Source organism: Chiloscyllium punctatum, chromosome 1 (genome assembly GCF_047496795.1).
Source record: "Chiloscyllium punctatum isolate Juve2018m chromosome 1, sChiPun1.3, whole genome shotgun sequence".
Taxonomy (NCBI): Eukaryota; Metazoa; Chordata; class Chondrichthyes; order Orectolobiformes; family Hemiscylliidae; genus Chiloscyllium; species Chiloscyllium punctatum.
In genome coordinates, this window is record NC_092739.1 from 36,296,755 (window position 1) to 36,324,256 (window position 27,502).

The 27,502-nt window shown below is 41.6% G+C and overlaps 2 protein-coding genes across 3 annotated transcripts in view; one reads left to right on the forward strand and one right to left on the reverse strand.

Moving 5' to 3' along the window:
• The window catches only part of cnot6l (CCR4-NOT transcription complex, subunit 6-like), an 89,201-nt gene extending 75,728 nt beyond the window's left edge, over positions 1–13,473 (reverse strand). The window contains exon 1 of one of the 2 annotated variants that reach the window (XM_072591619.1): positions 13,262–13,473. The gene's annotated coding sequence lies outside the window, so the exon portion shown is untranslated. Of the gene's footprint in view, positions 1–13,009; positions 13,029–13,261 lie in introns of those variants that run through there. The other variant, XM_072591697.1, reaches the window with a different exon arrangement.
• An 8,126-nt stretch (positions 13,474–21,599) lies between these two features.
• Positions 21,600–27,502, forward strand: part of mrpl1 (mitochondrial ribosomal protein L1) — a 75,502-nt gene continuing 69,599 nt past the window's right edge. The window contains exon 1 of the mRNA XM_072591735.1: positions 21,600–21,757. Within this exon, the coding sequence (XP_072447836.1) occupies positions 21,658–21,757 (100 nt within the window). The 5' untranslated portion in view covers positions 21,600–21,657. The remainder of the gene's footprint in view (positions 21,758–27,502) is intronic.

Sequence of the window (27,502 nt, forward strand, 5' to 3'; positions counted from 1 at the left end):
AGGATTTCACCTAAATTGTGAACACACTGATGCAATTGATATTTACAAAGTTAAGAAAACAACAAAGCAATAGAGAGGTTGGTGTTACAGACAGTGATAACCAGAATGTGACAGTGAGAGAAAAAAAAACTCAAAATGCATGAACAAGGCCGACGAATTCACATCAGAGAGTCACAAAAATTCTCAATCACAGGGCTCACCAATAGGAGAAAAATTGTCTCCTAAGAATCTGAGGTGTCGCTTCTCCCAGATTTGCAACAAATACAATGGAAGCCATCTGTGATTGAAATAGCAGTGTGAAAGAGAGCAGGTATCGTGTACAGAGAAAGTTGCATAATCAACATTCAAAACTGTGGAGTGGCTGATGAGGCAGAAGACAGATAGAGTTTTTGGACCTTTCAACAAAAAGAATACTCAAATATAAATAATTCATACAAATTCATTTTGCTTCTCTAGCTTATGGTTTTAGAGGTCAAAAATGATAAAAGTGAAATGGATGTTATAGTCATAAACTGTCGATTGGAGTTAATATTGAAGTTTTATTTCAAAGATTTGCATTTGTGTATTGACATCTCAAAGCTTCTTGTACCCTGAGTAATTCACAGTACAATGACGATGTCAGGGAGACAAATGTACAAACATTTAACTGTGATCTCACCTATGCAAGGAAGCATGTTTCAGGTGATTGCTTTCTGTGCACAGAAGAATGCGCCTTTTTGTTTACAAACATTTGCGGTTAACTGACTGTTAATTTGATGTTTTCTTGTGCCAATTTAATACTTGGGTGACTCAGAAGTTAAATAGCACAACCTACAAGAAATGCATTCATTTTAAGAAAGCATGATGATTGAAGATATTGATAAAGTCTTCTAAGCACAGTCAAATCCCCGACATGCCAACCTAAGTGAAGAAAGAATTGCTATGACATGACTGCAACATCTAGTCCAGGAGTTAATGAGAATAAGAAAGGGAGTTGCTGAAAAATCAAAACGTGGACATGCAATTCAAAGTAACCACCTTCAGGAGAGGAAAAAATACCAATCAAATCAGAGCACGCAAACAGAAAGCGTGCCACAAGAGACATAACACAGTGACATCAGAGTTGTTGACGAATGATGTATTGGAAGGTTGGTATTACAGAGGCACTTTAGAAGAACAAGTGGTGGAGAGACATTCTGTAGGTTTCTTGTTAAGAAAAAAAAAGGTATGGAGTGAGAATGAAAACGAAAAAGTTAGCTGCATGCTTTCGTGGTCACGAGAAAAAAAAAAGGGTGTAAATAGGTTGGGAATGAGAAACGATGACAGGAAAATGCAAATGCCATTTCTGTAAAATTCTGCATGAATCTTAGTTAAAATCACATTATAGGATCTACCAATGTGGACTTCAAATTCAAGGTCTTGGACAGAAATTTTAAAATGCAGCCAGAATGTGTGAATTTAAGAATTTGTGGCTCCGCACACTGAAGTTCAAAAATATTGAATGGAAAAAGACAAGCTCACAACATCACTGGCTCCAGACATTACTGCCAGCAATTTCCAGAGAAAACAAATTCACACAACCAATCAGATCAGGAAGTTGTTAAGAAACAACTCCATAAAACATAAACCTTAAACTGAAGATTGACACCAGATATCATCCCACTGAGATGAAACAATAAGATCTTTCACTAATACTCAAATTTGATAAGATACTCACAGAAGAATACTCTTAACTGAGCATTAGTACATGTGGGAACAGATTTCACAATGAGAAACAACCCAAAATCAGAGAAATTTCTTTATCTTTTGGATGTTAATTGTGTAATCTATGACTAAACAGAACCTGCAGCAAATCTAAGAAAGTTGATGAGAAGAGATCTTAAGTACCAATGTTCAGAGATACAAGAAAGTTTTCAGCGAATGCCAAAGTAATATAAAAAAAGAGAGACATTTTTATCTTACTTATCAGAAACCAGTGATTCTACAAGCAGTGCTTCTACAAACAAACAAAGAGACTGGGAGCAGCACTGGTAGAAGTGAAAAAACTGGTAGCATTCAGATCCAAGGCTCAAACAGCAGCTGAGAGCAAATTATGCCAACACAAAAAGAATGCTTTTGGCAGTTGATATGAATGTAACTCCTCACATTCAGACATTCCATGACAAGGTTTTAGGCGAGAGACACCACACTGGAACGGATTTACAAAAAAGAAAAATCAGTGGCAAGCTCCATTAAGAATACAGAGGTTATACACTAAGCTTCAAAGTTACAATTCACTCAAAAATAAGAAAGAGAAAAAAGCCAGAGAGAAATGTTGCCAGCAGTGGTTCCATTTCAGTCAATGCAACAAACAGGCGACAGAAGATTTAAAAATAAAAAGATCTATCGTCAAATAAAAATAACACCATCTAAACATGTTTACTGTGGAAAAGGACATGGAAAATATATAATGTGGGGAAATAGATGGTGACATCTTGAAAAATGTCCATGTTACAGAGGAGGAAGTGCTGGATGTCTTGAAACACAAAAAAGTTGATAAATCCCCAGGACCTGATCAGGTATACCCTTGAACTCGGTGGGAAGCTAGGGAAGTGATTGCTGGGCCCATGCTATGATACTTTAGATGTAATCTAATCTAAAATCTAAAACTTCTATCATCGATTATCACAGGTGAGGCGCCAGAAGACTGGAGGTTGGCTAACATGGTACCATTATTTTAAAAAAGCTGCTAAGGACAAGCCCAGGAACTGTAGACCAGTGAGTCAGACATCAATGATGGGCAAGTTGTTGGAGCGAATCCGGAGGGGCAGACTTTACATGTATTTGGAAAGGAGAAAGTGAGGACTGCAGATGTTGGAGACCAGAGTTGAAAGGTGTGGCGCTGGAAAAGCGCAGCAGACCAGGCAGCATCCGAGGAGCAGGGGAAATCGATGTTTCGGGCATCAGCCCTTCTTCAGGAAGGAGGCTGGTGTGTCAAGCGGGCTGAGATAAAAGGTGGGGGTGTGGAATTTGGGGGAGGGGTGCTGGGAATACAAGAGGTGGAAGGAGGTGAGGGTGATAGCCGGAGAGGGAGTGGGGGCGGAGAGGTCGGGAAGATGATTGCAGGTCAAGAGGGCGGTGCTGAATCCGGGGGTTGGGGCTAAGATTTAAAAAGAAGGGCAAAAGCCCTTCATCATTCCTTTTGCCCGAAACGTCGATTTCGCTGCTCGTTGGACGCTGCCTGAACTGCTGTGCATACACTTTATCTCTGGGACTGGGACTGGCTAATTCAAAGAAGACAGAACCATGATAAATTGGTTACTTTCAGGTTGGCAAGCTCCAACGAGTGAAATGCCACAGAGTAAAATGGTAGCCTTCAATAATTTACAATTCATGTTAGCAACTTGAAGGCAAGGATCGACTTTTGCTGACCATATCAAAAAGCAGATGGAACCCGTGATGCAAAGACACAAATAGCCTATCAAGAGATATAGATATTTTAAATGAGTATGTTAAGATAAAACAACAGTATAATGTGGGAAAATGTGAGGTTATGCATTTGCTGGAAAGAACTGGAAAGCTTGTTCCTTAAACGAAGGAAGAGTTGCAGAGATATAAAGGACGGTGATACACGCTTGGGTCCAACTCATCCATGCTGACCAGGTATCCTAAATAAATCTAGTCACGTTTGCCAGCATTAGGTCCATGTCCCTCTAAATCTTTCCTATTTATATATCCAACCAGATGTTTCTTAAGTGTTGTCAATGTACCAGCCTCCACTACTTCCTCTGGCAGCTCATTCCATCCATACATCCCCTCTGCATGAAAAAGTTGCCCCTCAAGTCCCTTTTAAATCTTTCCCCTCTCATTTTAAACCTACACCCTCTATTTCTGGACTCCCCCCACTCTCAGGAGCTTGCTTGTTCATGCTACCCATGCCCCTCATGATTTTGTAAACCCCTAGAAGTTCCCCTGAAGCATTGGAGGCTGAGGGGTGACAAGCCTAGTCTATTCAGCTTCTCTATAATTCAAACCCTCCAACACTGGCAACTTCCTTGTGAAACTTGAAAGGGTTCAGAAAAGATTTACACCATCTGCACCATAACTGGGAGACCGGAATTGTACGCAGTATTCCAATACTGGCCTAACTAATGTTCTGTACAGCCGCAACATGACCTTTGAACTCTGAAACTCAGTGCACTGATGAATAAAGGCAAGCATACCAAACGTCGTCTTCACTCTCCCTGCGACTCCAGTTTCAAGGAGCTACAAACCTGCACTCCAAGGTCTCTTTGTTCAGCAACACGCCCTAGGACCTTACCATTAAGTGTATTAGTCCTGCCCTGATTTGCCTTTCCTCACAGTGCCTCACATTTATCTAAATTAAACTCCATTTGCCACTTCTCAGGCTCCGTGGTCTACAGTTCCCTGGCTTGTCCTTATCACCATTCTTAAAACAGTAGCACTACGTTAGCTAATCTCCACTCTTCCAGCACCTCACCTGTGATTATCGATGATACAAATATCTCAGCAAGGGACTCAGCAATCACTCACCTAGCCTTCCACAGAGTTTTAGGGTACACCTGATAAAGGTCCCGTGGATTTAATTCATTTTAAGATGCTCAGAACCTCCTCCTCTGTAATATGGCCATTTTAAGACACAGTCATTTATTTCCCCATGTTCTCTCTCTTGCATATTCTTCTCCACAGTAAACACTGATGCAAAATACTCATTTAGTATCTCCCACATCTGCCTTTCCACACATAAGTAGCCTTGCTCCCTAATTCTCTCCCTAATTACCCCTTTGTCCTCAAATGTATTCATGGAATCCCTTTGGATTCTCCTTTACCTTGTTTGCCAAAGCTATCTCAGGTCCCCTTTTTGCCCTCCTGATTTCCCTCGAGTATACTCCCACTGCCTTTTTAGTCTTCTAGGCAATCACTTGATCTCTGCTGTCTACACCTGACATATACTTCCTTCTTATTTTTAAGAAAAACCTCAATTTCTCTCGCCATCTAGCATTTGCTTTGGCTACCAGCCTTGCCCTTCACTCTAACAGTGATATACTGCTTCTGGACTTTCGTAACCATTATTTTTGAAGGCTTTCCACTTTCCAGTCATCCCTTCACCTGCAAAGATCCAGCTACAATCAACTTTTGAAAGTTCTTGGCTAATATCAAAATGGTCCTTCCTCCAATTTAGAACTTCAACGTTTAGATCCGGTCTATCCTTTTTCATCACTATTTTAAAAGCTAAAATGAATTATGGTCACGAGTCCCAAAGTGCTTCCCCAATGACACCTCAGTCGTCTGCCCTGTCTTATTTCCCCAAGAGTTGGTCAAGTTTTGCACCTTTTCTGGTTGGTATATCCACACACTTCATGAGAACACTTTCTTGTACACATTTAAATTCCTCTCCTAGCTCCTAGCACTACAGTAGTCCCAGTGTATGTTTGGAAAGTTAAAATCCCCTACCATAACCACTATTATTCTTACAGATAGCGATCTCAATTTCCTGCTGACTACTGGGGGGTCTGTAGGACAGCCCCAATAAGATGATCATCCCTTTCTTATTTCTCAGTTCCACCCAAATTATTTCCCTGGATGTTTTCCCAGGAATATTCCCCCCCCCCCCACCTCCAAATACAGCTGTAATGTTTTCCCTAGTCAAAAATGCCATCCCTTCATCTCTCTTGCCCCCACTTTTCTAAACTTCCTACAACATCTATATGTTGGAACATTAAGCTGCCAGACCTTTGCCTTCCTGAGCCATGTTTCTGTCATAGCTATGATATCTCAGTTCCATGTTCCCACATGTCCAGAGTTCATCTGCCTTACCTGTTTGGTCTCTTGCATTGAAATAAATACAATTTAAACTTATCAGTCCCACCTCATTCTCTGCTTTGTTCCTGCCTATCCTGACTATTTGACTTACTCCTTTTCCCAACTGTACCAGTCTCAGACGGATCTCTTTCCTCACTGTCTCTCTGGATCTCAACCCCATCTCCCACTTTCAATCCTCCCAAGCAGCTCTAGCAAGTCTCCCCATCAGTACATTAGTTCCCTTCCAATTCAGATGCAATCCATCCTTTTTACACAGGTCACTTCTACCCCAGAAGAGATTCCAATGATGCAAAATTGCAACTCCTTCTCCTCTGCACCAACACCTTCACCATGCATTCACCTTTCTATCCTCCTCATCCTACGCTCACTAGTTCATGACATCAGGAGTAATCCAGGTATCACGGTCCTTGGGGACCTACTTTTTAAAATTAGTGCTTAACTTCCTATATTTTCTCCTCAGAACCTCGTCCTTTTCCTCTTCCTATGTCCTTAGTTCAAGTGTGTACAATGACCTACTGCAAGTCCCCTTCTGTGGGAGAAAGTTCTGCACTCTCTCAAAGATATCTGTTATCCTGGCTCCATGAGGCAACAGACCGTTATGTCTCATTGTCGGTCTGTGCCTCTGAGTATAGAGTACCCGATCAATCACTTGGAAGCTAGTACACACCTCATCACTTCAGTCAGTCTTGGTAGCAGAAACCTGTCTGCCAGTGCGACATTCCCCTGAAAGCCCTACATTTTACAAAACAGCGTACATGTTTGAGGTGGGCATAGCCACAGGAGAGTGCTGCACGAACAGCCTCCCTCACCTACCTTTCCTAGAGGTCACCCATCTCCCTCCCTGCAACTGCCATCCATTACACCCCCTTGTTCCTGTAGATTCCTTACTGCCTCTAACTGCTGCTCCAACCGATCCATCTGATTCGACAGGATTCACAACCAAACACTTCCTGCAGACATAATTATCAGTAACATGGAAATTCTCCCTCATGTCCCACATCAAACAAGAAAAGCACATCACTTTACCAAAGGCCATTTTTGCACCTATAAAAAAAACCTACAGAAAACAGTGGTTCAATAAAGGATCTGGATTCCCTTAAACATGAATCATTAAAAAATGTTAACTGGCATATACAGCAAGAGGAAAGAAAGTGGGTTGTTAGTCTTTGGACAGGGAAATAAAAGTGTAAATTTAACTGTTACACTAAAAATGGCAGTAATGAGACCAATAGCACGGTTATGGTCTAATTTTTTTTAAAAAGGGGATATAGTTAGACAAATTTCACAAGGTTGATTTCTTGGAAAAATGGGTTACCTTATGGAGGAAACATTGAGTTGGTGGAGCTAATATTGTTTCAATGGGAATCAGTTAACTGACAGGCTGGGTGGCAAGGCAGAAGTGACACCAACAACGTGGATTTGATTCCAACACCGGCAAGCTCACCATGTGGGTTCTGTCTTCTCAAACTCGCCTTTCATTTAAGATGTGGTGACCCTCTAGTTACATTCACTGCCAGTCATCACTTTCAATCAGAAGAGAACAGCTCTATGGTCCTCTGGGACGATGCTAACTCCTATGTTTCAATAAGGAATAAGCAAGATCCTGAGTGAGCTTAACAGCATTGACAGCCTCATGAAACAATCCAGAATTTGGGTGCAGAGCTTCAGGATAAGGAATTTCCCAGGTAAGATGGCAGCGAAAAGGAATTTTTTTTCTCTCAAAGTTGTGTTAATCTCACAAAGTTTTCTATTGCAGAAAACAATGAAGGCTGGGTTGTTCAGTGCGTACAGGTTAGGTTAGGCAGATCTTTCATTTGCAAGGGTCAAAGGGAGCTGAAAATGTGTTGCTAGCAAAGCGCAGCAGGTCAGGCAGCATCCAAGGAGCAGGAGAATCGAGCAGGAATTCTGAAGAAGGGCTCATGCCCAAAACGTCGATTCTCCTGCTCCTTCGATGCTGCCTGACCTGCTGCGCTTTGCCAGCAACACATTTTCAGCTCTGATCTCCAGCATCTGCAGTCCTCGCTTTCTCCTCAAAGGGTATGGGAGACAAGCACAAAAGTCGATTTAAGGTTGGAGCAGATCAGCCATTATCTGTTGAGACACCAAATGGCCTGTTCCTGCATCTATTTCTCATGTTCTTAAAATATGTGATGAAGTGTGTATAGCACATTATATTTTAAAATTCAAAAACAAACAAAAAAAAAGAGAAAGATGGATAGCAGTCATGTGAAAAACGTGAACATACTTTTTTAAACAGGTCAGAAAGTCGGCTGAAACAGTGACTCGAATGCATCAACTCCAAGAAACAAAACCCTTAAATGATTTGTGCGTGAAAGTGAGTCAGTCATAACCAGTCTTACAGACAGATAATACAAAAAAATGGATGGGAAGGCAAGTGAATCAGGTAAAGTCTATGGAGGGACACAGGTTCAGTGAGTGTGCAAAAACTTGGCAGATGAAAGATTGTGAGAGAAAATGTCAAGATATGTGCTTTGATAGGAATTAAACGTTTCCTAATTGGAGAGGAAGACTACCGAAAGCTTCAGCATAGAGAGAACTGGGGGTCTTCATACATAAATCACACGCAAGCATTCAAGTTTAGCAGTTAATAGCAAAGACAAATGGACTGTTGGCCATTATTTCAAAGGGAATGGATTATAAAAATAGCAAAGTCTTGTTCGATAAACGAGTCAGACCACACCCAGAAAACTATAACTACTGCTGATGTCCTCCTTGAAGCAAAGAAATACTGATATTTTAAATTAGTCCAGAGTAGGTTCACCAAGCTGATCTTGTGAAGAGAAGCACTGAGTTGGTTGGATTTGCTCTCATTCGAGTTCAGAAGAATAAGAGTCAACCCTATTGGAACGTACACGATTCTTAAGAAGTTTGAAAGAGAGGATGCAGAGAGGTTGTTTTCCCCTTCTGTGGGAGAATTGAGGTGAACCATCAGTGGCAAATGGAATTCAATCCCACTAACTGTGAGATGATGCATTAGGGTAGGACAAACAAAGCAAAAGGAACATGAATGAGAGGACCCTGGGAGGTATCGAAAACCAGAGGGACCTTTGTCAGCGGGTTCTCCTAAGCTATCAGGACAGGTGGACAACGTGATACGCCAGTAAGATATATGGCATACCTACTTTTATTAGTCAAAGCAGAGAATTCAAGGTCAGGGAGGGCATGTTGAAAATGCATAAAATGTTGGTTACACTTGAATATTATGTGAAGTTACATTATAGGAGATATGCATTTGCACTTGAGAGGACGCATAGGAGATTTACAAGCATGTTACCTGAGCTAGACAGGTTTAGTTATGGGGAGAAAGTGAATTGACTGGGTTGTCTAGCTTTGGAGTAGAAAAGATGGGGGCAGGGGAATTTATGATTGAGATCTGGACAATTATGAGGGGCACAATCAGGGTCAACTGGTAGGAACTTTTCCCCTTGGAGGGAGCACCAGAAGACAGAGATTTAAGTCAATGTGATTTAGAGGGGATGTGAGAACTTTTTTCATCCAGATGGTGATGGAAATCCAGAACTCACTGCCTGCAAGAGTGATACAAGCAGAAACCCTCATAATATTTTAGTAGTATTTAGATGCACACTTGCAATGCCAGGGCATACAAGGCTATGGACCAAAAGGTTGAAAATTGCGATTGTAATAGTTAAATGGTTGATTTTCCCCCAGTGCAAATTCAATGAGGTAAATGGCCTTCTTTTGTGCTCTAAATAAACCGCAATGACTAGAGGGCATAATCTCAGAATAAGGGGTCACCCATTTAAGACAAAGATGGAGGGCTTTTTTTTGCTCTCAACAGGTACTGAATCTGTGGGAACCTCTCTTTAACCACAGAAGGCTGGATCATTTAGTATATTTAAGGTTCAGACAGAGTTTTAATGAGCTGGAAAATAAAGGGCGATGGCAAATGGCAAGTGGGATTGAAGATTATCAGATCACCTTGATCTCACGGAATGGTAGAGCAGACTTAATGGATATGTCTAAAGTTCCGTGGTCTAGAATCCCCACAGTGCAGAAAAAAGACAATCAAGTCCACACCAACCCTCTGAAGAACATCCTACCCAAATCTAAACCCACACTATCTCTATAGACCTACATTTCCCCATGGCCAATCCAACTAACCTGCACATCCTTCTACCACAGGAGGAAACTAGACCACCCAGTGGAAACCCAAACAGATATGAAGAGTCTGTGCTGGTATCAAACCTGGGTCCTTGATGTTGAGGCAGCAGAGCTAACCAGTGTGCCACCACACCACCTAGCAGAGCTTTGACTACAATAAGTTTAAGGTCTTACTCAGAAAAGAAAAATTAACAGTGTAGTTCAAAACGGAGAACAACTCTTCTCGCAAAGGAGTCAAGTTTTTTTATTCAAACGAGTCACCCTCACCAAAATATTGTAGCTTGCGGAGCTTCCACTCAATCAGGTTAAAAAGCTCCGAGTGGGGCAATATAAAAAAAAACTGCAAACAATTGACAGAAACCTAAATAGACGACAGAAACTTATTAAATCCAAATCATATTGTCCATGGTGATGATGCACCTCAGCCCCTGCAGTGTCCACAGTTTGCTAAAGGCATCTATCATGCCAGTGAGCACTGCACGTTCCTTCACAATGGACATCCAAGTGTAGATCTAACCATAAAAGAGGGGAAGACAGTCAGGTACAATGACCCTCTCCATGGCCTGCTGCCAGGACCTGTTAACTGCCTCTTTGGTCTGACTCAGGAGCAGGCCTGCGAGGATGCTCTACAAGCATTCCACCTAACCCCAGACAGGGTGCCCATATAACAGGAACATGGGGTTGAAGAGCAAAAATTTATGAGCAGACTCTTCAAAACTAAAAAAAGGGCTGCAATGGAAAACATTCAACTTAAGCGTGAAAACTGTTTTGCTCAGACCACAAAAACTAAGTACGGCCTGGCATCCAACATACTTGCTAAGGTTGCGTGCAGCATTTATCAACCCAGATCCCCGATGGAAAAAAATGGAATGACTCTGGATGTTAAATCACATTGATGTGGACCCACAATCATGCATAGGTCAGATGATTTCCTTTCCTAAAGGATATGAATGAACCACATAGGATTTTATGACAATTGACAGATTACATGCTGACCATTAAACTAGCTTTTAGTTTGAATTCAAATGTCAACATCTCCCATGATAGGATCCAAACTCCTGGCCCCAGAATATTAGCCTGGGATTCTGGAGTTACTAGTCCAGCGATATCACCACTACATCACCACCACTCCCTTATGGAGCTTCTAAACTTGGATAGCTTTGATGGAAATCTTAGAGTTGTTGGAACGGAAAGCTAACCAGAACTGTTAAAGGCTCATATTTGCAAGCTTAGAAAAGGAGTTACAAAAATGTATCTGCTGTCCAAGAAAGATTTTGGGAGAATTCAGTTAAGTGAAAACTTAAGACTTCAGCCAAGAGTAACCTTTCTGTGAAATTAAGGATCTGGAAAAGGATAGTGTTAGTGAACAGGTTGAAACTTGATTTTGCCACTGTAAGATCTAAGACAGTTTTATCTCAACTTTATTGCATGAAAGAAATAAAAACTATATTCTATAAATAACATAGAACAACAGTGCTAGTGCCTCACATGAATGGGAGTAAAAGGTAACAGATAAAGTCACCAGAGCCCTACCGGACCACAGCATTGCTCTCTCACTAGAGTTAAATGACTGGTGGCGATTCAAACGGAGGGTCAACACACCTCAGCTGAAGGGAGAGGTTGAGAAGGACAACTCTTCATGGTAACCTCAGCTAGTGCAGGAATTGAACCCCTATTGTATTAGCATTACTCTGCACTGCAAACCAACTGAACTAACCACTCCACCCCAAAGTGAGTAATCACCATATCAGCAATTACAAAATTACACAAAGCAAAGTTCCCTTCCCAAATCTGACTTGTCCAGTAGGACAATCAACTAGGATCTTAACAAATGCACAGTTCTAAAGTACCTCCTGGTTCATGCACATAAGCTCTTGAACCGGAGCATGAGTACAAAAACATATTAAATCTTGGGTGTCATTAAGTGACATATCAAATACAAACATATTCAGCAAACTTTCCCTACCTAGAAAAATAAATTGCTAAGATCCCAGCTGCAGCACTGTATTTAATTCTAGTTGCCAGAAGTTAATAAGGAACTGAAGGTCCTTCACAGAATGCAGGAGAAATTTCCCAAGATGATTCAATGTATGAAGGATTTTTATTAGAATATTACATAGGAGGAGGAGCTGGGCTTGTTCTACTTGGAGCAGAGAAGAGTGAGGAAACAGGAGGAAATTTACAGCTATACAAGGCTTATAAAGAGGCAAAAATATGCAGTGCTCATGAACTGATCATACAAAGTTCAAGGGACACATTTAGTTTCACCAAGACACACAGCGGGTTGAGAGAAAGATCTAAAAAAACCCAAGCGGGAATGACCTGGAACTTGGCATTCACTATAATACCAAAACAATAACAAGATATTATTTCAAAAGGTGTATGTGAAGAAATAAATTTGAAAATCTCCAGGAATACAGCAAGTAAAGAGAACTAAATGAACTGCTAGAGAACCAGCACAAACTCAACAGACCAAATGTTGTCCTTCTGTACTACAATGACTCCAGATGCAACACTAAAAAGTATTATATCTTCAATATTCAAAACACAATGCAATGGTAAATATTACTTTCAAATTTCCAAACCGTTACGAGTGGAATGCAGGTCATTGGTTTTTAGTCAGGCTGATAAGTGTATAATATGTAATGCAATTAAAATTGGTTATTACTGTGGAGAAATTTCTAAGCATCAAGAAGAAAATTCAGTATAAATTTCATATCCCCCTCCCTTTTATTCTCTACTTTTTCTTCTGCATGAATGCTTCACGAAACAGACAGGAAACAACATCTCACTTAAAACCTTGAAGCTCTCCACCAAAAGGGCCCACAACACAAGCAAATCAAACTCTAAAACTTGCTGGCTAAAAATAAAAAAAAAAGTTTTCCCCCCTATCACAAATACACCATCGATTGAATTTCCAGCTTTTAAAAGTGGAACTCTGCAAACCTACAGAGGGAAAGGATCTGATCGCGACACAAACATTAAGAATAAAAGAGAATACCTGAACTTCACCACCAAAATAAGTCATTTCCGAACCTCCCGCAACAAAAACCCCAATCGCTACCTTTCCTGGTCCCGTTCACGATGAATGCAGACCCTAAGGTTCCCGTTTCCTTCGGCCAGTAAAAGGAGAACGCACAGATTCAAACCCCAGGGATCCGCGATGGACTAAGGCCATCGCGCCGGCCCGTCCCTCCAACGCTCCGGGGCCTCGCTCACAGGCCCGGGCATCACCTCAACCGCCAGCAGGCCGCGGACAGGGCCCAGGCGGCAGCTCCCTGTCACCCAGAAGCTCAGGCCCAGCTCATAGACTCACCTCCAGCCCGAGCGGCGCTCACATCTCTCCGGAGATGCGGCGCTGGAGAGACCGAGAGACACCAACGCCGCCGCCGCCGCCGCCCCCCCGCCGGCGAGCGATCCGACTGCCCCCGCCACAACCAGCACCACCACCCGGAGCCAAGCGGACTCACTGAACCCCTGTCATGGCCCTGCCTTCCACCGACCGCCTCCCTCCCTCACACCAGCTGCTGCACAACACGGCGTGTGCACTATATATACAAATGTGATCTAAAACGTTTGTGCAATATACATGTACCACATGGTGCACAGTATACACAACATGCAAGATATACAAATTTGCACTATTGATACCATCCATATGACGTCATTTCGACAATGTAAACAATTTATATACTCCGTGCCAAAATAGTGGTCACTAAATACAAACATTCTGTATTCAACGTACAGTATCCAGACATAATCGTAAAATATTTACAATACAAAGGCCAATCAGCCCATAAAACCTAACCCAGTTTAGGAAAAAATGGGGAATCAATATACAACATAAGAGTAATGCATTCTATTCAGCCTAGTGAACTATGCAGTGTACAATACTAAATTATATGGAGGGATAACTATATATACATTGCAAAATACAGTGTCCGAAATAAGTGTAATGACATTCACCACATATAATGAATAGTACAGCACATATTTTGTGTGCATTGTGTACGCAATATTTACCACATACACTCTGTTCATAATGCAGTGTGCTTTCTATTGTTCACATTTATTATTTTCATAATATATTCATTGTATGTAAGAAATTTGCACAGAATGTAGCATTTACAATATGTACAGAGAGCACAACATATGCTTATACTATAGAAAAGAAACATTTCAATCCACTTCAAAACATGTAATTATAGATAATAGATAATAAAAAAAACTTATTCAGATGAGTGACCAAAAATTTAGTTCAAAAGGTAGTTTAATGTAATCTTGAAGTTAGGGGTATAAGTAAGAAAGCATGAGTTTAGTGTGAGAATTTCAAATTGTGAGGCATGGAGAGCTGAAAGCACAGGTGCCAATTGTAGTGGAAATGGAAAGAGATGTATTAACAGCCAGAGTTAAGGAAGTAGAGCTCCTGAAAGGTTAAGATCTGGAGGAGATAGAGAAAAATAAGGATAAGTAAAGTATAAAAGTTTTAAAATTGACACATTAATGACGAGGAATCAATGAGCACAGGTGTGATAGGTATTCAGGATTTCATATGGAGTAACATACAAAAATCATACTTTTGAAAGAGATCAAAATCTGGAGAATGGAGGATGGAATGTCAAGAACATATTCCTCCAGCATTGACCTAATTCCTTTCCCTGACAATTGTCTGAGGCTGAATTAGTCTGTACACAATTATAGTTTCATATTTGATCCCAAGAGGTGTTTTCAACCAGATATCTACATCATGATCAAAACTACTTCTGTCCACTTCCATAGTATTGACCAATTCTGTCCTCTCTACTTATCTGCTTTGGGTCAACAGCCCAAATATTATGGTAAAAACAATGACTGCAGATGCTGAAAACCAAATACTGGATTAGTGGTGCTGGAAGAGCACAGTAGTTCAGGCAGCATCCAACGATCAGCGAAATCGACGTTTCGGGCAAAAGCCCTTCATCAGGAGTAAAGGCAGTGAGCCTGAAGCATGGAGAGATAAGCCCAAATATTATCTCTGCCATTTAGAATCCAGTTTTATTTATAATGCTCCTGTGAAGCTACTTGGCATGTTTTAAAATGTTAAATGCATTATAGAAATATAAGTGGTTATGTTGTAGTTGCAGGCCTGGATGTAATCAAAGCAGTGAGAGGCTTTTCCCAGTTGTTGAGCAGATTCAACAACTGGGAAATTGTTGAAAATTCAAATGATTAGTAGGTGGAGATAGTCTTTGTGATGGGGAGGATATGGGATGAAAGCTAATCTCAATGTGAAATAATATACTGTGATTGTAAGCAGTCTGCTTACTGTTTCAGCATAGCCAAGGTGGGGAATGGAACAAGCGACCCAATTCCTAGAGGAGGTCATTAATATGTCTTCCCAATACAGTAGGTTCTGCTACAACTTGTGTTCCTTCAATGTGAATTGGCTATAACGCAATTGACGAATTTGGACCATTATTTCCTGACATGTATTGGCGATAATGTGATTCTGGTCCAATTAGTTTATATGGTGCTATTATTACTCAATCTTCTTACTTAGCGGGATTGCACAGGAACAAAACTATTGCACTATATCAGAACAGACTGTACTTAGTTTGAAATGATACATCCAGAATTGGCCTTTATGTAATCCTAGAGTCGAGTCAAGCCTCTGCCAATCAGATTTCTGTCCCTTCCACAATGCTAAATGGGGCTCTTCGATTAAAGTCACAAATGACATTCTACGTGATTTACAAAGGTAAATTTTGTCTCCACAACATTCTTAGCATTTCTCCAGCCTTGAGCACAGTTGAGCAGACTATTCTCTGCCAAAGTCTCCCCACTGTTGTCCAGCAGGACTGAAATGCTCCCACTTAGTTTAATTCTTATTTACCTAATCATAATTCAACAATCACTTGCAATGACTTTGTTTTGTCCTCCTACACTGATACTTCTGGTGATCCCCAAGAATTTATCCTTGGCACCATCCTTTATTTCAGCCACACACTATCCCTCAGCAACACCAAAGAATTAGTTTCAATCGTACATTAACAATCTACCTCTACCTCAGCACATTTTCCTTCAAGTCCTCCACTATGACGAAAGGATCAGATTGTTTATTCAACAGCCAGAGCTGATTGAAAAAGAATACCCCCTTATTTTTAAATATTGAAAAGACTGGATCCAGTATTTTTTATGCAAACTCCAAACCCCAACTACTGACTCCACATGGATTAACCAAGCTATTCACAGACTTGGTCATATTTAATGCTAAAATGAGCTGCCAAACTCATACTTCTACAGTCATTAAAACTATAACATCTCAGCAAATCTGGTGCTGACACCCTCATTTAACTCTAGACTATTCCAAAGCATTGCTGGTTGGTTACACACATCCTTCCTTCTCTAAACCTGAGGTAATCTGAAGCTCAACAACCTGTGTCTTAATTCATAGTAATGTCCTGTTCACTGATCACTTCTATTCCCTAAACATTTCTATAATCTAATCCAATATCATCTTTAAGACATGCATTAAAACCTATCACTTTGCAGGGGCCAAGCCGGAGAACATAAGTTATGGTGCTATTTCTGGCCTGGGCCCACTGGCAAACTGGAAACTGTACCCCACCAAAGTACAGAAGCGCCAACCCAGTCACAAATACAGAAACCACAACATGATCTAAGCACAATAAGCTCCAGCAACAATCCAAGCACAACAGCCCTAACTCACAAATAGTGACCCCACCTCCCCACAGTGGCCCTGTGACTCCCAGCCTTGCCCTTGCCTCAGGCTCCTCTCCCACATCCAACTTTACCCTCCAGGACCCAGTCCCACCCTGACACAAGTACAGTAACTCCACTCCGCCAACACTAGCCCAGTGGGGGGCCTCCTGGAGCCTCAAGCCCACATTCTTAGGTCCCAATGTACCCCCAGCCTGCAGCCATACCCCTCGACCCAACCCGGGCTCTGCCATTTGGACCAAACCATTTTTCATGAAACCTGATAACTCCATATTTTTGTCATAGATTATTTTATAATGTTACTGTGAATGTTCTTAGACTATTTCATTACAATAAAAGGGCTATATAAACGTAATGTTGTTGTTAAATTTCAAACCAACGTCATAATTTCACTTCCTTCCACTGTTGTGCCATTGTTCACTACTACCTTTACTTCATACCCTCTAAAATCTTTTTTGCTCTGTTTTTCTACCTTTGATGCCTCTAAAGCAGGACTGAAGGTGGTATAGGAGTAATTTATAAGGTTGACAAGGCTGATGTGTTATTCTGTGATCTATGAGTACAAAGTGACATTAGACAGAATGCAGAGAGGAACTTGTAACAGAACCCTAATTTGTGATTTTGGGTAAGTATAATGATATGGATCTAAAATGAAGAATGAAAATAATTTAACCAGGGTTAAAAGTATGAGGTTATACATTTGAAACTATTCTATTATTATAAACTAAATTATTTCAAGTTCTAAATTTTATTTTTCATAAACTTAGCAAGTTATTAATAATCAGATACATAGCAGGGTACCTCTTCTCTGTTAAATATATACCCTGTTCCATGTGGAAACTCCAGGAAGCTTCTCATATCTATGTCAACAATATGAGTAGGAAATGTTGTCAACCTGGGAGCTTGAACTCCAGATTTTGATACTTGAGCAGTAGCTCAGGTCACTTTGATGCATCCACATATCTGACGGCTATCGGGATAACATGTTTCCAGTAGCGGTCATCCCACATCTTATTATAGGGAGGTAGAAAAGGAATAGATGAACCCTGTATAGACAAGGAGGACCAGGCAGGGAATGCATGAAATTATTAAGTACATTTCTCTCTCTCTCTGATATTTCTTGGTGAGCACAATGGTTTCTTTTGCAATTGCAATAACAACCACACCAAAAAGATAATGAAATAAGAGAATATAATGTTTGCTACAGGTACAAAAGCAAGAAGAGATGGGTAATAAAAGATAGGCAAAGGGACTAAAATAGAAGCATACACTTGGAAGCAGAAGGAAACTTCATTTGCTGATGAAGGGCTTATGCCCGAAACGTCAATTCTCCTGCACCTCGGATGCTACCTGACCTGCTGTGCTTTTCCAGCACGACATTCTCAACTTGGAAGCAGAGTCATTTCCCAAGTACTAAAATAAGTATATTGTATCTGTCTTTACCAGGAAAGAGGATAAAACCAAAGTCATAGTAAGTCAGGAAATAGTTGAGATTGGCTAATAATTGATGAAAAGTACTGTTTAAAACGGCTGGCTCTACTTAAAGTAGATAAACTTCAAGGTTCAAATGGCAACTGTCCGAGGATGCTTGGCAAATCAGCTGGAAATTACAGAAGCACTGACCAGAGTCTTCCAGTCACTTTCGATACAGAAATGGTACCGGGGACTGGAGAACTGAAAAGTTTTACTTTTGTTCACAAAAGGGTGTAAAGATAAAAGCAGCAACTACAGGTGAACTTCAGTTCGAGAGTAGCCTTTAGAAATTATAATCCACACAAAATTATCAGTGATGTCAAGTAAAAAAGCCTTTCGAAAACATCAGTTCAGCCACGAGTATTGTGCCCAATTCTGGGCATTATGGTATATAGGTGTGAAAGGCCTTAGAGAGTCATACAGCACAGAAACGGACCCTTCAGCCCAACCAGTCCATGCTGATCATAAGTCCAAACTAAACTAGTCCCATGTGCCTGTGCTTGGCCCATAACCATCCAAATGTTTCTTATTCATATATTTATCCAAATATCTTTTAAACATTGTAACTATACCCACATCCACAATTTCATTCCACACAAGAACCATACTCTGTGTAAAAACAGTGCCTCTCATGTCTTTTTTAAAAATGATTCTCCTCTCACCTTAAAAATATGCCCCTAGTCCTGAAATTCCCCATCCTAGGGGGAAAAAAAACTGCCATTCACCTTATCTATACCCCTCATGAATTTATAAACCTCTGAAAGGTCACCCTTCAAACTCCTATACTCCAGTGAAAAACATCCAGCCTATTCAGCCTCTCCTTGTAACTATAACCTTCCAGTCCTGACAACATCATGGTTCATCATTTCTGAACCCTCTCCAGTTTAATAATATCCTTCCAACAATAATGATCAGAATTGGACACAGTACTCCAAAAGAGGCCGCACCAATGTCATGTCCCAATTCCTATACTGAAAGGTCTGAGCAATGAAGGGAAGCGTGCTATATGCCTTCTTATCCACCTTGTCTACATGTGATAGTCTTCTGTGTATAAAGGCCACCATTTAGATTCATAGAAAAATAGAGATGTACAGCAAGGAAACAGATCCTTTGGTCCAATTTGTCCATCCCAACCAGATAGTCTAACCTAATCTAGTCCCATTTGTCAGCACTTGGCCCAAATCCTTCTAAAATATGGGTGGCACGGCGGTTCAGTGATAAGTACTGCTGCCTCACAGTGCTGGGGCCCGTGTTCAATTCCCACCTCAGGTGATTGTGCAAATTCCATACAGACATTCTCCCTGTGTTTGTGTGGGTTTCCACCCAAATTCCAAAAGATGTGCAGGTAAGGTGAGTTGGCCATGCTAAATTGCCCATAGTATTAAGTGCATTAATCAGGGGTAAGTGGAGAGAAGTAAGTCTGGGTGGGTTCATCTTTCGAGAGTTGGTGTGCACTTGTTGGGCCGAAGGGCTTGTTTCCACACTGTAGGGAATCTTAATCTAAACACTTCCTATTCATAAACTCATCCAGATGCCTTTTATGCTGTAATTGTACCAGCTTCCACCACTTCCTCTGGCAGTTCATTTCCATACACACCACCCTCTGTGTGAAAACGTTGCCCTTAGCAGCCTTTTATATCTTTTCCCTCCCACCCTAAACCTATGCTCTCGAGTTCAGGACTCCCCCACCCCAGGTAAAACACCTGAGATGACAAAAAAGATTTGCTTGAAGGAAACAAGAATGAGGGGCTTTAGTTGTCAATAAAAATTAGAGAAACCGGGCATGTTCATCTTAGAGAGATAAGGTTGAAAGGAGATTTGATAGAATTGTTCAAAATTACGAGAAGTCTTTCCAGAGAAAATGTTTCCAGTGGAAGACACAACAAAATAATTGTCAAAAAAAAACTTTTATTTACATTGGTTACATTGTGTTCTGTCATGTGGCACAATCATGATTTTGCACTTGATATATCGACTTTTTTAGTACAGAAGCAAGCTATTCGCCCATCATTTCTGTGCCTGATCTTTAAACTAATGCAACAATTTAACCCCAGATCCTTGCACTTTCTCTCAAGCCTAAAATGTTACTCCATTTTAGGATATTTGTTCCCTTTTGAAAGTTAGAGAAACTATTTCCACCAACTTGGCATGCAGACATCCTAAATATGAGCAAATAAAAACTCTACACCCCCCACACCTCCCTCATAGCAGGAAATGTTATCCCGTAAACTCATACTTTATCTTTGGAACTTAAATCTAAAGCAGAATTACTTTCATTAGAAAGTTTCTTTCTTATTTAATTTTCAAGAATTTCTCACAAGAGTTAATCTCTCTTACAGAAATAATGTACTGAGGTAGCTGAAAATCTGGAAGAAAATCAAAAAATGCTGGAAATACACAGCAGGTCTGGAACATCTGTCAAGAAAAAACAAAGTTAATATTTCAGATCTAATCAGTTCTCATAAAAGGTCACAAACTCAAAATATTATTTTTCATGATTTCTATTACGATAGGTCAGTTGATCAGACATTATTTCCCTGCTTTGTCTTTTGTGCAATACTCAGTTGATAAAGTTAGCACTGAATTTTAACATAATAACTTGACTGTAAATCATAACTATTACCTTGCACATTTTACACTTGCAGTTGCTCCACGACCAGCATATTGTAATTTGAAGTTGAAATTATGTGCAAGATACTAAAGCAAATTCAGACAAACTGGATTGACAACAAATTCCAACAGTTTATGTAATTCCTATGTGTGAACAAGGATCATTTCAACTGAGTTGCTAACAGTCGTGACTGGAGGATCAGTTGAAGTTGTAACAAGGAATTTGAAGTTGTTAAAATTCCATTGTATTTTCTGCAATATCTTATGGACCTGTGCTGTACTTGTGGGTTTTTACTTATAGATAATTTATGAATGAAGTGTATTTTTAAAATAAAATATTGTCTATTCCAGAGACATATCTCCAGAATGTGGGAGGCCTGACCAAAGTATCAAGTTCAAAAACATTGTTATTATTTACATATAGTGTTATAATCTCAATTAGCAGTATCTCTCCAGCACTATATGATTCAGTTGTCCTTGGAAAACGACATATATGATTAGTAAAGATACATTGATGGAATATATATAATTAATTTAATTATGGTGGTCATTTTCCTACTGTATAGCACTTGCTTTAATTTGAATTATTTGCTTATTTTTAATGGTCCCCAAGAAGGACGCCTATCGTATACGTTTTATGTTTCCAACTGAAAAGGTCTTTTTCAATATATAATTTCAGTGGCATCACACTGTAAACTTTTGCTATAAATTCTGCGCCTTACGATCTTATACTCCACAACCACCTGATGAAGGAGGAGCGCTCAGAAGGCTAGTGCTTCCAAATAAACCTGTTGGACTGTCACCTGTTGTTGTGTGATTTTTTTTTAACTTTGTACACCCCAGTCCAACACCGGCGCCTCCGAATCGTGTTGAAAATGCACAGGCAGGAGCTGCGCGGGGTAGGAACTGATGTTCGGCGGTCTGCATGGCAGTGGGGGACACAAACACAAACGGAACACTGGGGAAACCGACGGCATGGCGGCGGGTGTCGCAGGACGGCTGTCTCGAGGTCAGTTGGTGACGTGTTTCAACCCAGCCTGGTTCGATTTGAGGGCTTTATGATGTCGAACGTTCCAGAAAACGCTCGAGATTTCGTCTCTCCCCCCCCCCCCCCCCTCGGGGAGAAACGGGAAGCGGCTCAGTTGTCAGCCCGGGCTGAGGGCTGGTAACGCCCCTAGCTCTGGGCCAGGAGACCTGGGTTCAAGTCCCACTTAACTCCAGAGGCGTGTAACAGCATCTCAGAACGAACGGGCTGGTTAGAAAATTTAGGTTTGTTGATGGCCCTCTGTGTGATCCTTGCCCCTGGATATTTCCGAGGGCCGGGGGCCGGGGGCTGGGGGCCGGTCCTTATTCCGGCGTCGGTGGGAGTCGCGCTTCAGGGAGAGGAGATCCTGCGGAATTCCCATCGCGGCAGACTCCCAGGGAACGGCCTGCGAAGTGGTGCTGGGAAAATTGCTCAGTGCCTGCAGCCCACCCCCCACCAAAGCCTCCATTTAAATCGGAGAATTCAAACAGCTCCGCTGAAGTTAAGTTTTAAAGAAGTTGCCCCAGGACCAAGTTAAGATAATTAAATATCCAGCTAAATTCCCGAGCAACTATTAGACTGACTCCTGAGTTAACCCACACGCCCCAACTACACTTCGCCCAGACCTCCATCATCCACCTCCAGCACTGACCCAAATTCCTGTCCCCTCACTGGTCCTGATAAACCCTAAATACTCTGCCTGCTGCCCTGATACCCAGCTCCCTATTGTTTGGCATCTTAACCCCTGCCCATTTGGCACCCCAGTCTTCTAACATCCTAACCTCGCAGTTGCCATACAGCTGGAGTCTGTGTTCTCATGTTTAAATTTCAGAATAGAACAGTTGACTACTGTGGACAAGGACGGTCTGTTTGTCTTCCTAGTACTTTATAGTCCTGCACTAAGAGGGAGCTGTCAGAATGGAAATACTATTCTTTCTTTCGAAAAGAGCCCTGGTCAGAGGCTCCTGTCAAAAATGTGGACCTCTTTTGTTGCCTAAGAAAAGGAGCAAAACTCTACTGTGCGAAGTTTCCACTCCTTCAAAAATGTGGCCCATTTAAAGGATCCACAGACCTGAAGTCTCCAAACTCCTAGTAGATGAGCAAGAATAAGGATGTGGCAGAAATCATTAATGCCTCCATAACAAAGTATGAAATTAACTTTATTAAAGGTGGTGATTAGTAAGCAGCAACCGAAAATAATGCTGAAATCAATTGGCTAGCAGTGAAAACCCAACAGATTTCCTTTTATACTTTATGGAATGAATCGTTCCACTCCTTCCTACCTTCAGACCATGTGACCTGGTTTACACAGTCATAATATATGGTTGACTCTTCATGTCTATTAAAGATATAAGCCAGTAAGTGTTTATTCGAATGCATGCTCAAGGTGACTTAGTTGAACAGTAAATATACCTTTGTTAATCCTAGCCATATGTCAAGAACAAACTGTGAAATCAGATAAATGTCCAGCCTTTTCATCTATGTAATTTGTTTTTTTAAATTCATATGTGAATGTGCTTGCTAGCTGGCTGGCTAGCATTTGTTGCCTATTCCCAGAGGAAACCCATACATACAGTTGCCTGAGATCAGGTGAATTGGCCATGCTAAATTTCCCATAGTGTTAGATGCATTAGTCAGGGATAAATATAGGTTCTGGGTGGGTTACTCTTTAGAGGGTTGAGTGGACTTGTTGGGCCAAAGGGCCTGTTTCCAAACTGTAGGGAATCAAATCAAATCTAATCTATTTCCAGTTGCCCTTGAGAAGGTGGTGATCAGCTGCAATCCACCTGCTGTGTGGGTTCACCCACAATATCATTAGGGAGGAAATTCAAGGATATTGACCCAGTGACAGTGAAGGAAAGGCAATGTATTTCCAAGTCAAGATGGTGAACAGCTTGGAGGGCACTTGAAAGTAATGGTGTTCCAATGTATCTGCTGCCTTGTCCTTCTAGATGGAAGTGGTTAGAAATGTGCTATTTGAGGATCTTTGGTGAATTTCTGCAGTGTATCTTGTTGATCATACAATCAGTGTCAGTGGTGAAGGGAGTGGATGCTTGTGGATGTATTTCCAATCAAGTGTGCTGCTGTATCCTGGATGGTGTCAAGCTTCTTGAGTGTTGTTGGGGCTGCACTCATCCAGGTAAGTAGGGAGTATTCCATCACACTCCTAACTTGTGCCTTGTACAAGATGGACAGGCTTTGGGGAATCGGGGAGTAAGTCACTTGTTGCTGTATTTCTAGCCCCCAACTTGCTACGTTTGCTACTGTGTTTACATGGGGAGGTGATGGCCTCGTGGGCTATTGCTAGCCTATTTATCTAGAAACTCAGCTAATATCCTGGAGACACAGGTTTGAATCCTGCCATGGCAGATGGTGGAATTTGAATACAATAAAAAAAACTTGAATTAAGAATCTATTGATGACCATTATTGATTGTCAGGAATACCATCTGGTTCACTAATGTCCTTAAGGAAAGGAAATTTACCATCCTCACCTGGTCTGGTATATATGTAACATCAGATCCACAGCAATGTGGTTGTCTCTCAATTGCCCCCTGAAATGACCCAGCAAACCATTCAGTTGTATCAATCGTTACAAAGTCTCAAAGAAATGAAACCGGACAGATCAACTGGCAGTGACCTATGCACAGCAAAAGACAAGGGTAGAAGCAGCCAACTGCAAAGTCATCTTTACTAGCATCTGTGGGCTAGTGCCAAAATTGGGAGGGTGTGGTGCTGGAAAAGCACAGCAGATCATTCAGCATCAGAAAAGCAGGAAAATAGGCATTTTGGGCAAAAGCCCTTCATCAGGAATGATGCTCATTGCTGATTCCAGCACACACTCTCGACTCAGATCTCCAACATCTGCAGTCTTCACTTTCTCCCAAAATTGGGAATGCTGTGTCACAGATGAGTCAAGGAACAGCCTGACATAACTATACTCTCAGAATCATATATACAAACAATGTTCCAGACACCAGCATCACTATCCCTGGATATGTCCTGTCCCAGCAGCAGGACGGACTTGGTAGAGGTGGTGGCATTGTGGTGGACAGTCAGGAGGGAGTTGCACTGGGAGTCCTCAACATTGACTCTGGACCCCATGAAGTCAGGTGCAACATGGGCAAGGAAACCTTTAGGTGATTTCCAAATACTGCCCTCCCTTGGCTGATGAATCGATACTCCTCCATGTTGAGCACCACTTAGAGGATGCACTGAGGATGGCATGGGCATAAAACATACTCTGGGTGGGGGATTTCAGTGACCCAGTACTACTGATCGAGTTGGTTGGGTCCTAGAGATTATAGCTGCTAGATTGGGACAGCAGTAGATAGTAAGGGAACTGATGAGGAAAAAACATACTTGACCTCATCCTTAGCAATCTGCTGGCTGAAGATACATTTGTGCATGTTCGTATTGGTAAAAGTGACCATCACATAGTCCTTGTAGAGACGAAGTTTCACCTTCACATTGAGAGTGCCCTCCATCATGTTTTGTGCTGCTATCACCATGCTAAATGGGACAGACTTCAAACAGACCTAGCAACTCAAGGCTGGGCACCCATGAGGCACTATGGGGCATCAACACCAACAGAATTGTACTTCTGACACCATTCTGGCAATAGTACTGAAGACTTGCTCCAGAACTTGCTGCTTCCCTAGCCAAGCTTTTTCAGTACAGTTACAACACTGGCATCTATCTGACAATGTGGAAAAGGGTCTAGATATGTCCTGTACATAAAAAGCAGGACAGATCTAACCTGGCCATTCACCGCCTTGTCAGCCTACTGAATCATTAGTAAAGTATGAAAGATGTCATCAACATTGCTATCAAATAGCAGCGGCTCGGTGACATTCAGTTTGGATTCTGCTAGGGCTATTTAGCTTCTGGACAAAAGAGCTGAATTTAAGAAGTGAGATGAGTGATATCCCTTGACACCGAGGCTGCATTCAACTGAATTCGGCATCAAGGAGTCCTGGAAAAACTGAAATCAATGGGTATGATGCGGCAAGCTCGCTGCTGGCTGGAGTCATACTTGGAGATAGGAAGATGGTTTTGTTCGTTGGAAATCAGTCATCACAGCTCCAGAACATCTCTGCAAGAGTTACTCTGAGTAGTATCGTAGGCCCAATTATATTCAGCTGCTTATCAGTGTCCTTCTGTCCATCATAAGGTCAGACTTGGGGATGTCCGCCGATGATTGCACAATATTCAGCACCATTCGTAAATCCAGATACTGAAGCAGAACATGTCCAAATATGCCAAGATCTGGACAATATTCAGGCTTCGGCTGACAAGTGGCAAGTAACATTTGTGCCACACAAATGCCAGGTTAAGACCATCGTCAGTAACAGACAATCGAACTACTATCGCTTGAAGCTAGAGAAGTAATTACTGGGCCTCTTACTGAGATATTTGTATCATCGATAGTTGCAGGTGAGTTGCCGGAAGACTGGAGGTTGGCAAAAGTGGTGCCACTGTTTAAGAAGGGGGTAAAGACAAGCCAGGGAACTATAGACTGGTGAGCCAGACCTCGATGGTGGGCAAGTTGTTGGAGGGAATCCTGAGGGACAGGATATACATGTATTTATTTGGAAAAGCAGGGACAGATTTGGGATAGTCAACATGGCTTTGTGCGTGGGAAATCATGTCTCTCAAACTTGAAGTTTTTTGAAGAAGTAACAAAGAAGATTAAGGGCAGAGCAGTAGATGTGATCTATATGGACTTCAGTAAGGCATTCCACAAGGTTCCCCATGGGAGGCTGATTAGCAAGGTTAGGTCTCATGGAATACAGGGAGAACTAGCCATTTGGATACAGAACTGGCTCAAAGGTAGAAGACAGAGGATGGTGGTGGAGGGTTGTTTTTCAGACTGGAGCCCTGTGACCAGTGGAGTGCCACAAGGATCGGTGCTGGGCCCTCTACTTTTTGTCATTTACATAAATGATTTGGATGCGAGCATAAGAGGTACAGTTAGTAAGTTTGCAGATGACACCAAAATGGGAGGTGAAGTGGACAGCGAAGAGGGTGACCTCAGATTACAACAGGATCTGGACCAGATGGGCCAATGGGGTGAGAAGTGGCAGATGGAGTTTAATTCCGATTAATGCGAGGTGCTGCATTTTGGGAAAGCAAATCTTAGCAGGACTTAAACACTTAATGGTAAGGTCCTAGGGAGTGTTGCTGAACAAAGAGACCTTGGAGTGCAGGTTCATAGCTCCTTGAAAGTGGAGTCGCAGGTAGATAGGATAGTGAAGAAAGCGTTTGGTATGCTTTCCTTTATTAGGCAGAGTATTGAATACAGGAGTTTGGAGGTCATGTTGTGGCTGTACAGGACATTGGTTAGGCCACTGTTGGAATATTGTGTGCAGTTCTGGTCTCCTTCCTATTGGAAAGATGTTGTGAAACTTGAAAGGGTTCAGAAAAGATGTACAAGGATGTTGCCAGGATTGGAGGATCTGAGCTACAGAGAGAGGCTGAACAGGCTGGGGCTGTTTTCCCTGGAGTGTCGGAGGCTGAGGGGTGACCTTAGAGGTTTAGAAAATTATGAGGGACATGGATAGGATAAATAGACGAAGTCTTTTTCCTGGGGCCGGTGAGTCCAGAACTAGAGGGTATAGGTTTGGGTGAGAGGGGAAAGATATAAAAGAGACCTAAGGGGCAACGTTTTCACGCAGAGGGTGGTATGTGTATGGAATGAGCTGCCAGAGGATGTGGTGGAGGCTGGTAC